Source organism: Anomaloglossus baeobatrachus, chromosome 6, assembly GCF_048569485.1.
Source record: "Anomaloglossus baeobatrachus isolate aAnoBae1 chromosome 6, aAnoBae1.hap1, whole genome shotgun sequence".
NCBI lineage: Eukaryota > Metazoa > Chordata > Amphibia > Anura > Aromobatidae > Anomaloglossus > Anomaloglossus baeobatrachus.
The window spans coordinates 517,141,168-517,159,155 of NC_134358.1; the positions used below are offsets into that span (position 1 = coordinate 517,141,168).

General features: G+C 48.9%; 1 protein-coding gene across 1 annotated transcript in view; it reads left to right on the forward strand.

The window, feature by feature from the left end:
• CUL2 (cullin 2) overlaps positions 1-17,988 on the forward strand; it is a 178,501-nt gene that overhangs the window by 87,728 nt on the left and 72,785 nt on the right. The window contains exons 10-11 of the mRNA XM_075316773.1: positions 6,497-6,621; positions 13,167-13,274. Of these exons, the coding sequence (XP_075172888.1) occupies positions 6,497-6,621; positions 13,167-13,274 (233 nt within the window). The remainder of the gene's footprint in view (positions 1-6,496; positions 6,622-13,166; positions 13,275-17,988) is intronic.

Genomic DNA, 17,988 nt, shown 5'->3' on the forward strand with positions numbered 1-17,988 from the left:
TATCTTGCCCTACAATCCTTCCAACAGCGGCTGGAAAGCAAGCATATCCGACTTCAGTCGGACAGCTCCACAGCGGTGGCATACATCAACCACCAAGGAAGAACGCGCAACCGGCAAGCCTTCCAGGAAGTCCGGCAGGTTCTGATGTGGGTGGAAGACACGGCATCCACCATATCCACAATTCACATCCCAAGTGTGGAAACTAGGAAGCTGACTTCCTAAGTCGCTGAGGTGTGGCCGAAAGAGTATGGTCTCCTCACCCGGACGGGTTTCAGGAGATCTGGCGCCGCTGACAGAGGCCGGACGTCGATCTAATGGCGTCACGGCACAACAACAATGTGCCAGCTTCATGGCACGGTTTCACAATCATCGAGCTCTGGCGGCAAACGCCTTAGTTCAGCATTGGTCGCAGTTCCAGCTACCTTAGGTGCCACCTCTGGCATTGTTGCCCAGAGTACTGCGCTAGATCAAGACCGACTGCGGCCGCGCCATCCTCGTCGCTACAAATTGGCCGAGGATGTTGTGGTACTCGGTTCTGTGGTGCCTCACGGTAGGCTAACCGGGGGCACTACCAGACCAATCAGACTGGCTGTCTCAAGGGCCATTCTTCCATTTGAATTCTACGGCCCTCAACCGGATGGTGTGGCATTGAGTCCTGGAACCTAGTGTCGTCAGGATTACCTCAGGACGTGGTTGCCACCATGAGACAGGCTAGCATACCAACGTCCGCCAAGATTGACCACAGGACGTGGAAGATGTTCTTATCTCGGTGCTCGGCGCAGGGTGTTTCTCCCTGGCCGGTTGCATCGTCTATGTTTCCTTCCTTCCTGCAATCTAGGTAGGAAAATGGGTTGTCGCTCAGTTCCCTTTAGGGACAAGTCTCAGCGCTATCTGTATTTTTTCAGAAACGACGACTTCCTCAGGTACGCACGTTCCTACGGGGAGTTTGTCTTCTCAGCACTCCGTACAAGCGGCCATTAGAGCCCTGAGATCTGAACAAGGTTCTAATTGCTCTCCAGATGCCGCCTTTCGAGCCTTTGAAGGATGTCTCCCTTCCCGTTTTTCACGGGAAGTGGCCTTCTAGTAACGGTCTCGTCTCTTAGGAGAGTTTCCGAGCTAGCAACGCTCTCATACAAACTCCCTTCCTGGTCCTTCACCAGGACAGGGTAGTTCTGCGTCCGGTTCCGGAATTTCTCCCTAAGGTGGTATCCCATTTTCATATCAATCAGGATATCACCTCACCTTCTTTGTGTCCTCGTCCAGTCCATCAATTTCAGAAAGATTTGCATCTGTTGGTTCTGGTGAGAGCACTCAGGTTCTACTTCCCGCATGGCGCTCCTGCGCCACCCGGATGCACTCTTTGTCCTTGTCGCTGGTCGGCGTAAACAGTCGCAAGCTTCCAGATCCACCCTTGCTCGGGGGCTCGAGGAACCAATTCTTGAAACCTACAGTTCTACTGGGCTTCTGGTTCTCTCAAGGCCGAAGGCCCATTCTACCAGAGCCGTGGGTGCATCCTGGGCATTACGGCACCAGGCTACGGCTCAGCAGGTGTGTCAGGCACCCACCTGGTCGAGTCTACTTACTTTTACCAAGCATTATCAGATGCATACCTACGCTTCGGCAGACGCCAGCCTAGGTAGATAAGTCATTCAGGCGGCGGTTGGCCACCTGTAGGAGAGGGCCGTTTGACGGCCCTATCATGAGGTATTCTTTTACCCACCCAGGGATTGCTTTTGGACATCCCAATTGTCTGGGTCTCCCAATGGAGCGACAAAGAAGAAGGGAATTTTGTTTACTTACCGTAAATTCCTTTTCTTCTAGCTCCAATTGGGAGACCCAGCACCCGCCCTGTTTTCTCGGGGTTTTTCTGTTTTTTCGGGTACACATGTTGTTCATGTGGTATGGTTCAGTTCTCCGATGTTTCCTCGGATTGAATTGGTCTTTAAACCAGTTATTGGCTTTCCTCCTTCTTGCTTTGGCACTAAAACTGGTGAGCCAGTGATCCCACTGGGGGTGTATAGCCAGAAGGGGAGGGGCCTTACACTTTTAAGTGTAATACTTTGTGTGGCCTCCAGAGGCAATAGCTATACACCCAATTGTCTGGGTCTCCCAATTGGAGCTAGAAGAAAAGGAATTTACGGTAAGTAAACAAAATTCCCTTCTTTTCGATCACTCTAACTTCAGAGATGCTGTCCAGAAGCCCAGAGCGGTTCCGGATAAGCGCTTTACTAAACGCCTTACTGACACACGTTACCCCTTCCCCTCTGACGTAGTTAAGGGTTGGGCTCAATGTCCCAAGGTGGATCCTCCAGTCTCTAGATTGGCGGCTAGATCTGTGGTATCGGTTGCAGATGGCTCATCGCTAAAAGATGCCACTGACAGGCAGATAGAGCTCCTGGTGAAATCCATCTATGAAGCCACGGGCGCGTCTTTTGCCCCGGCTTTTGCAGCCGTGTGGGCACTCCAAGCTATCTCAGCTTGTCTGGCTGAAATTAATGCGGTCACACGTAATTCTGCTCCGCAGGTTGCGTCCTTGACTTCTCAGGCGTCAGCTTTTTCTTCCTACGCCATGAACGCAGTTCTAGACTCTGCTAGCCGTACAGCGGTGGCATCCGCTAATTCTGTGGCAGTCCGCAGGGCCATGTGGCTGCGCGAATGGAAGGCAGACTCGGCTTCCAAGAGGTTCTTAACCGGTTTGCCGTTTTCTGGCGACCGATTGTTTGGCGAACGATTGGATGAGATTATTAAGGAATCCAAGGGAAAGGACTCCTCCTTACCCCAGTCCAAACCGAAGAGACCTCAGGAACGGAAAATACAATCGAGGTTTCGGTCCTTTCGTCCCTCCGCCAAGCCCCAATCCTCTTCGTCCAGCAGGCCGGAGAAAGGCCAGAGGAACTCCTATGCGTGGCGGGCTAAGCCACGCCCCCAAAAACCCGCCGGAGGCAATGCCTCCAAGGCGGCCTCTTCATGACTCTCGGCATCCCCGAACCGCATCCTCGGTCGGTGGCAGACTCTCCCGCTTTTGCGACGCCTGGTGGCCACATGTTCAAGACCGATGGGTGAGAGACATTCTGTCTCACGGTTACAGGATAGAGTTCAGCTCTCGTCCCCCGACTCGTTTCTTCAGAACCTCTCCGCCCCCCGCGCGGGCCGATGCACTTTTTCAGGCGGTGGACGCTCTGAAGACAGAAGGAGTTGTGATCCCTGTTCCCCCCCAGGAACATGGTCGCGGCTTTTACTCCAACTTGTTCGTGGTGCCAAAGAAGGACGGTTCGTTCCGTCCGGTTCTGGACCTCAAACTACTCAACAGACATGTGAGCACCAGACGGTTTCGGATGGAATCTCTCCGCTCGGTCATCGCATCGATGTCACAAGGAGACTTCCTAGCATCGATCGACATCAAGGATGCTTATCTCCATGTGCCGATCGCACCCGAACATCAACGTTTTTTGCATTTCGCCATCGGGGACGAACACCTTCAGTTCGTGGCATTGCCTTTCGGCCTGGCGACAGCCCCACGGGTGTTCACCAAGGTCATGGCATCTGTTGTGGCGGTCCTACACTCTCAGGGCCACTCGGTGATTCCCTACTTAGACGATCTTCTGGTCAGGGCACTCTCTCAGATGGCGTGTCAAAACAGCCTTTCCGTCGCTCTGGCGACGCTCCAGCAGTTCGGGTGGATCATCAACTTCCCAAAATCCAAGTTGACACTGACCCAATCACTGACTTACCTCGGGATGGAGTTTCATACTCACTCAGCGGTAGTCATGCTACCGCTGGACAAACAGCTTTCTCTGCAGGCAGGGGTGCAATCTCTTCTTCGGGGTCAGTCACACCCCTTGAGGCGTCTCATGCACTTCCTGGGGAAGATGGTGGCAGCGATGGAGGCAGTGCCCTTCGCGCAATTCCCTCTGCGGCCACTCCAGTGGGACATTCTCCGCAAATGGGACAGGAGGTCGACTTCCCTCGACAGGAACGTCTCTCTTTCCCTTGCAACCAAGACGTCACTTCAGTGGTGGCTCCTTTCCAACTCTCTGTCGCGGGGAAAATCCTTCCTACCCCCAACCTGGGCTGTGGTCACCACGGACGCGAGCCTGTCAGGGTGGGGGGCGTTTTTTCTCCACCACAGGGCTCAGGGAACCTGGACTCCGATAGTCATCCCTTCAGATCAATATTCTGGAGATAAGGGCAGTGTATCTAGCTCTATTGGCTTTTCATCGGTGGCTGGAGGGCAGGCAGATCCGTATCCAGTCAGACAACGCCACTACCGTCGCATACATCAACCACCAAGGCGGCACTCGCAGTCGTCAAGCCTTCCAGGAGGTCCGACGGATTCTGCAGTGGGTGGAAGCCACAGCTTCCACCATCTCCGCAGTTCACATCCCGGGCGTAGAAAACTGGGAAGCAGATTTTCTCAGTCGTCAGGGCATGGACGCGGGGGAATGGTCTCTTCACCCAGACGTGTTTCGAGAGATCTGTCGCCGCTGGGGAACGCCGGACGTCGATCTCATGGCGTCACGGCACAACAACAAAGTCCCGGCATTCATGGCCCGGTCTCAAGATCACAGAGCTCTGGCGGCGGACGCATTAGTTCAGGATTGGTCGCAGTTTTGACTGCCTTATGTATTTCCTCCTCTGGCGATGCTGCCCAGAGTGCTGCGCAAAATCAGGTCCGACTGTCGTCGCGCCATTCTCGTCGCCCCAGATTGGCCGAGGCGGTCGTGGTACCCGGATCTGTGGCATCTCACGGTGGGTCAACCGTGGGCGCTCCCAGACCGCCCAGACTTGCTGTCACAAGGGCCGTTTTTCCATCTGAATTCTGTGGCCCTCAACCTGACTGTGTGGCCATTGAGTCTTGGCTCCTAGCGTCCTCAGGGTTATCTCAAGATGTCATTGCCACCATGAGACAGGCCAGGAAACCAACGTCCGCCAAGATCTATCACAGGTCTTGGAGGATCTTCTTATCCTGGGGCTCTGATAATGGTTTTACTCCCTGGCCCTTTGCCTTACCCACTTTTCTTTCATTCCTTCAATCCGGAATGGACAAGGGTTTGTCTCTCGGCTCTCTCAAGGGACAAGTATCGGCGCTATCCGTATTTTTTCAAAAGCGTCTAGCCAGGCTGCCGCAGGTCCGCACGTTCCTGCAGGGAGTTTGCCACATAGTCCCACCTTACAAGCGTCCGCTGGAACCCTGGGACCTTAACAGGGTGCTAACGGCTCTTCAGAAACCACCTTTCGAGCCGCTGCGGGATGTCTCTTTATCACGTCTTTCGCAGAAGGTGGCATTTCTAGTGGCAGTTACATCGCTCCGTAGAGTGTCGGAGCTGGCAGCGCTGTCATGCAAAGCCCCCTTCCTGGTTTTTCACCAGGATAAGGTGGTTCTGCGTCCTGTTCCGGAATTTCTCCCTAAGGTGGTATCTCCTTTTCATCTCAATCAGGATATCTCCTTACCTTCATTTTGCCCTAATCCAATTCACCAATGTGAAAAGGATTTGCACTCCTTAGATCTGGTGAGAGCACTCCGGATCTACGTGTCTCGCACGGCGCCCCTGCGCCGTTCAGATGCGCTCTTTGTCCTTGTCGCTGGCCAGCGTAAGGGTTCGCAGGCTTCCAAGTCAACCTTGGCTCGGTGGATCAAGGAACCGATTCTTGAAGCCTACCGTTCTTCTGGGCTTCCGCTTCCTTTGGGGCTGAAAGGCCATTCTACCAGAGCCGTGGGTGCGTCCTGGGCATTGCGGCATCGGGCTACGGCTCAGCAGGTGTGTCAGGCAGCTACCTGGTCTAGTCTGCACACTTTCACGAAACACTATCAGGTGCATACCTATGCTTCGGCAGACGCCAGTCTAGGTAGGCGAGTCCTTCAGGCGGCGGTTGCCCACCTGTAAGAGGGGGTCGTTTCGGCTTTTTTTATCGAGGTATTCTTTTACCCACCCAGGGACTGCTTTTGGACGTCCCAATTGTCTGGGTCTCCCAATGGAGCGACAAAGAAGAAGGGAATTTTGTTTACTTACCGTAAATTCCTTTTCTTCTAGCTCCTATTGGGAGACCCAGCACCCGCCCCTGTGCCCTTCGGGCTGGTTGTTCTTTTGTGTACACATGTTGTTCATGTTGAATTGTTCTTTTGGTTCATGGTTTTCAGTTCTCCGAACATCCTTCGGATTGAATTTACCTTAGACCAATTTATAAGTTTCCTCCTTCCTGCTTTTGCACCAAAACTGAGGAGCCCGTGATGCACGGGAGGGTGTATAGGCAGAGGGGAGGGGTTACACTTTTTAAAGTGTAATACTTTGTGTGGCCTCCGGAGGCAGAAGCTATACACCCAATTGTCTGGGTCTCCCAATAGGAGCTAGAAGAAAAGGAATTTACGGTAAGTAAACAAAATTCCCTTCTTTCACCTGATCCAAGCTGCCTGACCCGTAGGCGGCATGAAACATCCTGACCGCGCGATTGCAGCCGGATACTGTGAGAGTAACGCGTCTGTTTTTCCTATTTTCAGACATGGCCAATATGTACACCCTTCTTCGTGCTGTATCTAATGGTTTACCTCACATGATTCAGGAATTACAAAACCATATCCACGATGAGGGCCTTAGAGCTATTAGTAATCTTTCTCAGGAAAATGTGAGTATGTCCTAAGCAGTTACATTTCTTCATAGGTATAGTATCCTCCTCATCCTCCTACATAAAGAGATCACCCCCCACATACACAATGGATGAAAAAATGGCTGAACCCATCTGATGTGTTTGGGGTCTTTCAACTCTCCCTTGACAGATGTGAGGGGAGACAAATATCGGGTAGATGGAATTTAAACGCCCCACCTTCTTGTTTTCAGGCCGATTTAATCTGAGGCTCGAGGTGTTAAGCCACCGGCTAGCTGCTTAGTATCCAGAATATAATTAAATAGCAAGCCCAAAATTTACAGAAGAAGCTGCAAACAAAACCCATTTGGTTTATGAATGACACCTGGAAGGTTAGGTTTAGAAGTATGCCTACAGGATCAGACTACAGGGATTGTTTGTGGTCTGTAACCATAGCGATGCATGGGAGCTGTAGATGCAAAACAATAGAACAGATGATTAACCCCTTAACGACCACCGATACGCCTTTTAACGGCGACAAATTAGGGTACTTCTTCCGATCCGCCGCTTTTTAACGGCGGTCGGAAAAAAGGGTCTAGCGCCCCCCAGAGTCAGAAAATTTCCGGGGTCTCAGCTGCCGGGGGTAGCTGAGACCCTGGAGATCATGATTCTGGCCGGTTTTTCCGGTCCCCGCTCACCTGATGACCGGTATACACCGTATACCGATGATCAGGTTACAGTAAATGACCGCGCCGGTAAAAAATCATTTATCTCCCATCTGGCATAAACAAACATGTCAGATGGGAGATAAATCTCCTCCCCCGGTCCTTTCGGGTCCCCCGGTGTCGCCAAAGTGTCCCCCCACCCCCTCTCCCACCCGAAAATCTAACATGGCGCTGCACATACCGGCGCGCACAGCAGCGCGCCGGCCCGCATTTCCCCCTTTCCTATGGTTTCTGTCGCATGTGCTATGACACATACGACAGAAACCTGCTCCCCAGGCCCTGGCAGGTGACACCCTATTCCCACCCCGGTGTTCCCCGTACCTGTCAGCTCTGATCCCCCGCGGCCCCCTCCTCCTTCACAGTGCACGCCGGTCACACGTGCAGAGCGCGGCTGTCAGCTTCCTGTGTCTGACTCAGACGCTGGCTGCTGCTGCTGCTGCACAGAGTCTGCAGCTGTGACCCGGGGAGGGTGGGTGCAAATTCTTTGCACCCACTCTCCTCAAATGGATGGTCTGCACTCCTAGAAAATGGGGGATACGTTCCCTGAACGTGCCCCCCATATTCTAGAAGGTCCAGATTCTCCGCGGGACTTTCACAATGGATTACAGCAGGGACCAGATTTTTTTTTTTTTCCTTTTCAATAAATTGGCCAAAAGAGGGAATGTTTTTGGGGAGTGTTTTTTCAAATAATTTTTTTTTTTTGTCAATTTTTTTTTTATTATTACTGTCAATTAGTTATGTCTGGTATCAAATAGACGCCGTGACATAACTAATTGCTGGGCTTGATGCCAGGTGACATTACACATCTGGTATCAACCCCATTTATTACCCCGTTTGCCAACGCACCAGGGCGCGGGATGAGTTGGGGCGAAGCGCCAGGATTGGCGCATCTAATGGATGCGCCACTTCTGGGGCGGCTGCGGCCTGCTATTTTTAGGCTGGGAAGAGTCCAATAACCATGGCTCTTCCCACCCTGAGAATACCAGACCCCAGCTGTCAGCTTCACCTTGGCTGGTGATCTAATTTGGGGGGACCCTATGTTTGTTGTTTTTTTTTTTTTAATTATTTATTTATAAATAATTAAAAAAAAAAACAGCTTGGGGAGCCCTCCAAATTGATCACCAGCCAAGGTGAAGCTGTCAGCTGTGGTTTGCAGGCTACAGCTGTCTGCTTTACCCTAGCTGGCTATCAAAAATAGGGGGGACCCCACGTCATTTATTTTAATTATTTTTTTTTTTTCTTTTTGGGCTAAATACAATGCTAGGCACCCTTTAGTGCCACATGAAAGGCACTAAAGGGCGCCAGCTTAGAATATGCAGGGGGGTTATATATGTTTGACATCTATCCATTCATCCATTGTAGCATTTTAGGCTATGTGCCCACAATCAGGGTTTGCAGCGTTTTGGGCGCAGAGTGTTTTCCCTGCGTCCATAACGCTGTGTTGTGCAGTAGAAGCACAGTGGAAGGATTTTTAGAAATCTCATGCCCACTGTGCTTCTTTTCTCCGCAGCATAAACTGACCTGTGGCGCAGCTTCCCGAGCCTCAGCATGTCAATTTATGCTGCGGAGATGAGTGTTCTCTGCAGGTAGAATAGAACTAAAGTCCACAGCAGCCTGAACCCAAATCATGGGCATGGGCAGCTGCGTTCTCCCGTGGACAACACTCACATCTCTGCAGGAAGGCTGACACTGTGTACTAGATGCCGTGTCGCTTGATCATGGCCACATAGCCTAAAAGTGAGAAATTTGTTGTTATAGCAACATTTTTGTGAAGTACCTGTGGATTCAAAATGCTTACTATACTCCTGAATAAAATCCTTGAGGGGTCCAGTTTCCAAAATGGAGTCACTTGTGGGGGGTTTCTAATGTATAGGTACCCAAGAGACCCTGCTAATGTGACATGGTGCGCGCAATTTATTTCAACTTTTCCAAAATTCAAATGGTGCTCCTTCCATTCCAAGCCCTCCCATATATCCAAACAGAGGTTTTTGGCCACATATGGGGTATCCCTGCGCTCACAAGAAATTGGATAACAACCTGTGGGGTCCACGTTTTGTTGTTGCCTCTTGAAAAAGTGAGAAATGTGATGCTAAAGAAACATTTTTGTGAAAAAAATGAAAATTTTCAATATGGCAACCTAAGCTTATCAAATTCTGTGAAGTATTCGTGGATTCAAAATGCTCAATATACACCTAGATAAAAGCCTTGAGGTGTCTTGATTCCAGAATGGGGTCACTTGTGGGGGGCCCCCACTGTTTAGGCACTTTAGGGGCTTTCCAAATGCGACATAGCGTCCACTAGGTATTCCAGCCAAATGTTCAGTCAAATTGCACTCCTTCCCTTCCAAGACCTGCCGTGTGCCCAAACAGGTGATTTCCACCACATATAAGATATCACCAAACTCAGGAGAAATTGCACAATAAATTTCATGGTGATTTTTTTCCTTTTACCCTTGTAATAAAAAAAGCTACCCGGTTGAAGTAACAATTTTGTGGTAAAATTTAATTTTTTTATTTTCATGGCTCAACGTTATAAACTTCTGTGAAGCACCTGGGGGTTCAGGGTACTCACCAAACATCTAGATAAATTCCTTGAGAGGCCTAGTTTCCAATATTGGGTCACTTGTGGTGGTTTTTTTGCTGTTTACGTACCTTAGGGGTCCTCCAAATGCAACATGGTGCCCGCAAGCTTTTTCAGCCAAATTTCCTTTCCAAAATTCAAATATTGCTCCTTTCGTTCCAAGCCCTCCCATTTGTCCATACAAAGGTTTCAGACCACATGTGAGGTACCACCGTGCTCATAAAAAAGTGGGTAACAAACATTTGGGTCAAATTTTTGGAATTACCTCTTGAAAAAGTGAGAGAATTGATGCTAAAGCAACATTTTTGAGAAAAAAATTACAATTTTCAATATGACAAAGTAACGTTATCAAAATCTGTGAAGTACCTGTGGGTCCAAAATGCTCAGTATACCCCTCGATAGAAGCCTTAAGGGGTCTAGTTTCCAAAATGGGGTCACTTGAGGGGGGTTCCTGCTGTTTAGGTACCTTAGGGGATCTGTAAAAGCAACATGGTGCCCGCAATCTGTTTCAGCCAACTTTGCTTTCCAAAATTCAAATATTGCTTCTTTCATTCCGAGCTCTCCCATTTACCCAAACAAAGGTTTCTGACCACATGTGGGGTATCGGCGCGCTCATAAGAAAGTGGGTAACAAAGTGTGAGGTCCAATTTTTGGTGTTACCTCTTGAAAAAGTAAGAAAATTAGTGCTAAAGTAACATTTTTAGGTAAAATGTTAATTTTTATTTTTTTTCATTCCACATTACTTTAGTTCCTGTGAAGCACCTGAAGGGTTAATAAACTTCTTGAATCTGGTTTTGAGTACCTTGAGGGGTGCAGGTTTTAGAATGGTGTCACTTTTGGGTATTTTCTGTCACCCAGGCCTCTCAAAGTCACATCAAATGGGATGTGGTCCCTAAAAAAAATGGGTACCTAAAGTAGCGTCCGAGCCCCTGGTAGAGACATCCTCCTCGTCCAGTGAGTCAGCTCGTATCGGAGCTGCGGGACGGGGAGGACAGGGGACCCTGCGTCTCCCTGTCAGGATGACGGGGTCTGTGAGCTTTGCTGAGCAAGCAGAAAACGCCCTGAGAAGGGGGCTGCATGCTCAGCAGATGCAGGGACAGCCGACCCCTGGAAAAAAGATTCCCCCAGGGGTCAGCCTCCGAACCCGGAACAGCTGGGGGGACCATGAATGAGCCCCCAAGCTGAGGGGTCACAGTGGTTAGGAGCTCGGTACAGCCGTACGAGACTACCAGCAGTGGATAATAAAAACAGCCTGCAGCCTCGCTCTGTGAGACATGCTGCAGAGGTGGCGGCTCTGTCTAGAATGTCTAGAATACCCAAGACAGGGGTTCAGCGTGGAAGACTCCAGGCTGAGGCACCACCACATAAGAACCATTACAGTATGAATCTATGCCGGTTCAGGCAATATTAGCTTACATGCAGAACATGTAGTGTACAGCCTTGGAGCTTTGCTCCTAGTGAGACATGCTGCTGAGGAAGAGGTTCTGTAATAAAGAATTAACCCCATCAGAATGCCCTGATAGTGTATAAAAGTGCACAACCAGAGGTTGTGACTTATCAGGCCGCTATTGTGAGTGCCCCCCCGGGTTCCAAGCCTGGACCCCCAGCCAGATATCCACTCCCTCTGCACTGCAGAGCAGCCAGCGCCGATCAGCGTACTAAGAACGCTGTGAAAATGGCGCCAGAGTGAGGAGGGGGGGCGGGGGTTAACCCAGGAGCGGGAACGGAGGGCTAAGGAGATGTACAGGGGAGGGAATCATCTCCTCAACAAGGAGTGTCCCCCCCTGTGCAGAGCAGCCGGCGGGCGGCGCTGCAGTGTCCCCCTGCATGACTGACATGCAGGGGAACAAACCGAAACTAGGCCGCGGCTGAAGCCTGGGCCTAGAGTTATGCACGCGGCCGACAATCAGGCATCATCGGCGCGGTACTCAGTAAAAACCGTGGAATCGGCCGGAAACACATCAAAAAGCAGCGTTATCAAAGAAAATCACTGTCCCACCAATAAAAGTGCCCCACATTGCAGAAGGACCCCTAAATAACGTCTCTATACTTAGCTTTGAGACGCAGGGTCCAGTCCCTGGTGGGGTGGGGGTCCAGTGCTCCGTCCAGCAGGGTCCTGCCAAAGGGCTGCGGATGGAGGCCGGTCTCCTGCAAGGCAGTGAGAACCGTGTTGGCTCTAACTTCAAGCCAGAGCCCCTAAGGGATGTTGAAGGAGCGCGGCATGAAGGGCTCTTGCCCTGAATCAACCTTAACAGCACCACCGCCAGGGGGGTGTGAAGGGACATGCCGGGAGTCCAGTGGACCCGCTTTTCTTCCAAATCTTTAGAAAAAATGAAAAATCAAAAAAGGATGCATGTGTGTGTGTGATCCTCCTGACACAAAGCATGAAACTGGCTAGGTCTGGCTAGCAGGGGGTGTATATGCTAGGAGGGAGGAGCTACACGTTTTGAGTGTAGTAACTTTGTGTGTCCTCCGGAGGCAGTAGCTATACACCCATGGTCTGGGTCTCCCATGACGGAACTATAAGAAAAAGAATTTACGGTAAGTAACAAAATTCTCTTTTTTGTAAATTTTGTTGAAAAAATGGGAAATTGCTGATGAACTTTGAACCCTTCTAACTTCCTAACCCCAAAAAATTTTGTTTCAAAAATTGCGCTGATCTAAAGTAGACAAGTGGGAAATGTTATTTATTAACTATTTTGTGTGACATAAGTCTCCGGTTTATGGGCATAAAAATTAAAAGTTTGAAAATTGCAAAATTTTTAATTTTTTTGTCAAATTTCAGATTTTTTCACAAATAAAATAAAAAAATATCATCCTAAATTTACCTCTAACATGAAGCCCAATATGTCACGAAAAAACAATCTCAGAATCACCGGGATCCATTGAAGCGTTCCAGAGTTATAACCCTATAAAGTGACACTGGTCAAAATTGCAAAAAATGGCCCGGGCATTAAGTACAAATCTGGCTTCGTCCTTAAGGGGTTAAGCAGGACGTTAAAAAAAAAATATATAAATAAAATGTGTATGTACAGTTTGTGTGTGTGTGTGTGTGTGTGTGTGTATATATATATATATATATATATATATATATATATATATATATATATATATATATATATATATATATATATATATATATATATATATATATACTGTATAATTATACACACACTTTTTTTTTTTTCTACATGCTGATGAGAATTAATATTGTAGTTTTATGTAAACTATATATGGCTTTTTATTTTTTACTTATTTTCTCCTCCCCTTATTTGCTTCCAGATGCCAACCCAGTTTGTGGAATCTGTCTTGGAGGTCCACAGTAAATTTGTCCAGCTCGTCAACACCGTTTTAAACGGAGATCAACATTTTATGAGCGCACTAGACAAGGTATGTTACACCAGAAATATAGAGGAAAGTTATGGAGGATTGCAGTTAGATGGTGGTCACAAACATGGATAAAACTTGAGGACGTCAGGCCCTGCTCACATTATATTACAGAAGGGTGCAACACCTTTGTTGGTCTGCTGGCTACATTGTTAGATTGAACCAATAAATGGGGAGGGGTGTTACAATGTAAGACATACAAGGTACGTCGAATGTATATGACTTATTGGAACGGTCTTCCATCCTTATGAATCTCGCCTGTTGGGAGAATGGAAGACCCCTGCTTTGTCTCTTTTTCAAATTACCCTCCGAACTTTGCTGCAATCATCCCCTTTTGGGGAGCAAGCGCTGCGCTCTGCTTCTTCTAGCAAATCCTATAGAGAACAATTGGAGCAGCAGTGAAATGTCTTGACCTGTATTTGATCAGTGCAAGTCCCTCCGTTTGGCCAGCGATCACCTACATTGTAGATAGTAGATTACATGTTTTCCCTGTACAAAACCTTTTAAGAGATCATTTCCCAACATTGAAAGGGGATAACCACCTGATCACTAGGGGTCCGGCCTTTAAAAACCCTGACTGATCAGAATGATGTGCGGCCACAGTTGTTTTGCACAGATTGTCAACATTTCTATGTTAGTCCTACAGTCAGTGAATGGAGCGCTGGTACGCAAATATAGTGGTGAAGTGATCAGCTATTCTTGGCTGTTATCAGTCTCCTCTTACTTTCTTTAGTCCCAATTTAATATTACTTGCCGTTTTACTATCCTTATTTACCTGATGGAGGTGAGAGTCGCACAATCAGTGCTATGTATTTGCACACTTACTTTCTTTTTCGTGTGACCATGTGCGGTCCGCTTGCTTCTCTCGCCTGCACACTAAAGGCCCTGTCACACACAGAGATAAATCTTTGGCAGATCTGTGGTTGCAGTGAAATCATGGCCATATTGTTCCATTTGTACACAGCCACAAACCTGGCACTGATTGTCCACAATTTCACTGCAACTACACATCTGCCAAAGATTTATCTCTGTGTGACAGGGCCTTTAGCCGTCTCCAAAAAGGTATTTTTCTTTATTAGTGCAGTTACACGATTCCCCCTGAAGGTGGCAGCCTGATTTGTGCAATTGTAATTACATAACACAAAGCCATGACACTTTTTTTTTTTTTTTTTATTTTCTTTATTTGAATCAGTGAAAAACACTACAAAAAAACGCTGAAAAATTAAGACTGCAGCTTTAAAAAAAAAAAAAATTGATTTCAAATCTGCAAGTAAAATAACCAGCATGAGTTTTCAGAAAAATCATTCACTTTGCTGGTATTTTAACACACGGGGTAGAAAAGTAGCAGGTGAACACGCCCTTAAAGAGGTTTCCCCACAAACAATATAATCAATAGATCTTGGAATAATAATAAGATCCACAATTGGATGTGTTTTAAAAAAAAAAAAAAAAAAGTTCCTGTTCTGAGACCTTATATACCGTATTTTTCGGACTATAAGACGCACCTGACCATAAGACGCACCCTGGTTTTAGAGGAGGAAAATAGGAAAATAAAATTTTAACCAAAAAATATGGTCATGACACACTGTTATGGGGCGAGGATCTACTGCTGACACTGTTATGGGGGTAATGTCCCCAAATTCTCTACTAAGGTACCCCATTCTGATAAGGATCCTCCTGCCTTGTATATGATCCTGCTCATATACCCCCCCATCCTGCTAATAATATACCCCCCATCCATCCTGCTCATGATATACCCCCATCCATCCTGCTCATGATATACCCCCATCCATCCTGCTCATGAAATGCCCCCATCCATCCTGCTCATGAAATGCCCCCATCCATCCTGCTCATGAAATGCCCCCATCCATCCTGCTCATGAAATGCCCCCATCCATCCTGCTCATGAAATGCCCCCATCCATCCTGCTCATGAAATGCCCCCATCCATCCTGCTCATGAAATGCCCCCATCCATCCTGCTCATGATATGCCCCCATCCATCCTGCTCATGATATGCCCCCATCCATCCTGCTCATGATATGCCTCCATCCATCCTGCTCATGATATGCCCCCATCCATCCTGCTCATGAAATGCCCCCATCCATCCTGCTCATGATATGCCCCCATCCATCCTGCTCATGATATGCCTCCATCCATCCTGCTCATGATATGCCCCCATCCATCCTGCTCATGAAATGCCCCCATCCATCCTGCTCATGAAATGCCCCCATCCATCCTGCTCATGAAATGCCCCCATCCATCCTGCTCATGAAATGCCCCCATCCATCCTGCTCATGAAATGCCCCCATCCATCCTGCTCATGAAATGCCCCCATCCATCCTGCTCATGAAATGCCCCCATCCATCCTGCTCATGAAATGCCCCCATCCATCCTGCTCATGAAATGCCCCCATCCATCCTGCTCATGAAATGCCCCCATCCATCCTGCTCATGAAATGCCCCCATCCATCCTGCTCATGAAATGCCCCCATCCATCCTGCTCATGAAATGCCCCCATCCATCCTGCTCATGAAATGCCCCCATCCATCCTGCTCATGAAATGCCCCCATCCATCCGGCTCATGAAATGCCCCCATCCATCCGGCTCATGAAATGCCCCCATCCATCCGGCTCATGAAATGCCCCCATCCATCCGGCTCATGAAATGCCCCCATCCATCCGGCTCATGAAATGCCCCCATCCATCCGGCTCATGAAATGCCCCCATCCATCCGGCTCATGAAATGCCCCCATCCATCCGGCTCATGAAATGCCCCCATCCATCCGGCTCATGAAATGCCCCCATCCATCCGGCTCATGATATGCCCCCATCCATCCTGCTCATGATATGCCCCCATCCATCCTGCTCATGATATGCCCCCATCCATCCTGCTCATGATATGCCCCCATCCATCCTGCTCATGATATGCCCCCATCCATCCTGCTCATGAAATGCCCCCATCCATCCTGCTCATGAAATGCCCCCATCCATCCTGCTCATGAAATGCCCCCATCCATCCTGCTCATGAAATGCCCCCATCCATCCTGCTCATGAAATGCCCCCATCCATCCTGCTCATGAAATGCCCCCATCCATCCTGCTCATGAAATGCCCCCATCCATCCTGCTCATGAAATGCCCCCATCCATCCGGCTCATGAAATGCCCCCATCCATCCGGCTCATGAAATGCCCCCATCCATCCTGCTCATGAAATGCCCCCATCCATCCGGCTCATGAAATGCCCCCATCCATCCGGCTCATGAAATGCCCCCATCCTGGTAAATGACGTGTATCCTGTGGCACAGGGAAAAAAAAAATAAACGTTTATACTTACCCTTCCTCACTCCCTGAAGCACCGATCTCTGTCTCAGCTGCAGCGCCGCTGTGTGGAGCGGTCACCGGTGTCTGCAGCATCGCGTCTTCCTGTCTGTGCCGGCGGTAAGCTGATCGATTCTGGTGGATACTAGCGGCGCGCACAGCGATGACGTCATCGCGGTGCGCGCCGCTAGTGTCCAGATCAGCTGACCGCCGGCACAGACAGGAAGACGCGATGCTGCAGGGGGGCGGCTCCACACACGGTGACGGGTGAGTACACTGATTCACTGCACCCCGCGCTGATAATGATGCACGGGGGGCAGTGAATACAGCCGCACATGATCACTCCAGGCTGTAGTTGCCAGGGGTGATCACGGCCGGCTGCTAATTATGCACGCACCCCCCCCCCCCCCCCGCCCATCACCCCGCCCACCTGTCAGCGCCGGTTTCGCTGAGAGATGATGGGCGGGAGGATGGGCGTGCATATGTAATGAGCGGGCCCACGTGGTCACGGCAGGCTGTTACAACAGCCTGCTCGTGCCGCCGATGACCCGCTGCACCACGGCACCCTCATTCCCCGCAGCCTTATAGTCAGACCATAAGACGCACCCCCCACTTTCCCCCAACATTTGGGGGGGAAAAAGGGCGTCTTATGGTCCGAAAAATACGGTATGTGCCCCTGCTATGTGCTGTGTAATGGCTGTGTCTGACCGTACTGGCACATGGTCTGATCATACTGTATTTCCCTTGTCATATCTTTAAACTTGTCAATGAGTTGGATATTGACTAAAAGGGCCACTTCATATGGTGGTTACGGTGGTTTCCTAAAAAGAGCCACTCCTTGGCTAGGTCCTCCCGGAGGGATATCTGGCTATTTTCTTAGTCGAGACTCCTAACAGAGGCTCCACGGACCTTTTTGATTTGTATATCTCCTCGGCAGAGGAGGAAGGAAAAAGTATACAGACAGAATCGTGAAAAGTGAATTCTTAACGACGCTGGTTCACAATTACCTCTCACTGTAAATGCAGCTTTAGTGTCAAAATATCAGGTATGATTTGTTATATAATGATAGATATACAATGCCTTGAAAAAATATCCATACCCCGTGATCTTTTTCACATCTTTTCAAGTTACAATCACAAACTTAAATGTATTTTATATGATATATCAACACAAAGTAGCAAGTATTTGTGATGTGTAAAAGAAATGATACACGTAAAAAAATATTATCCGAAAACTGTGATGTGCATTTGTAGTTAGCCCCCTAAGTCAATACTTTGTAGGACCACCTTTCAGTGCAATTACTGCTAGAAGTCTATTTGGATATGTCTCCAGCAACTTTCCTTATCTAGAGGCTGAAATTTGTTCCCATTCTTTTTGCAAAATAGCTCTCGCTCGGTGAGAT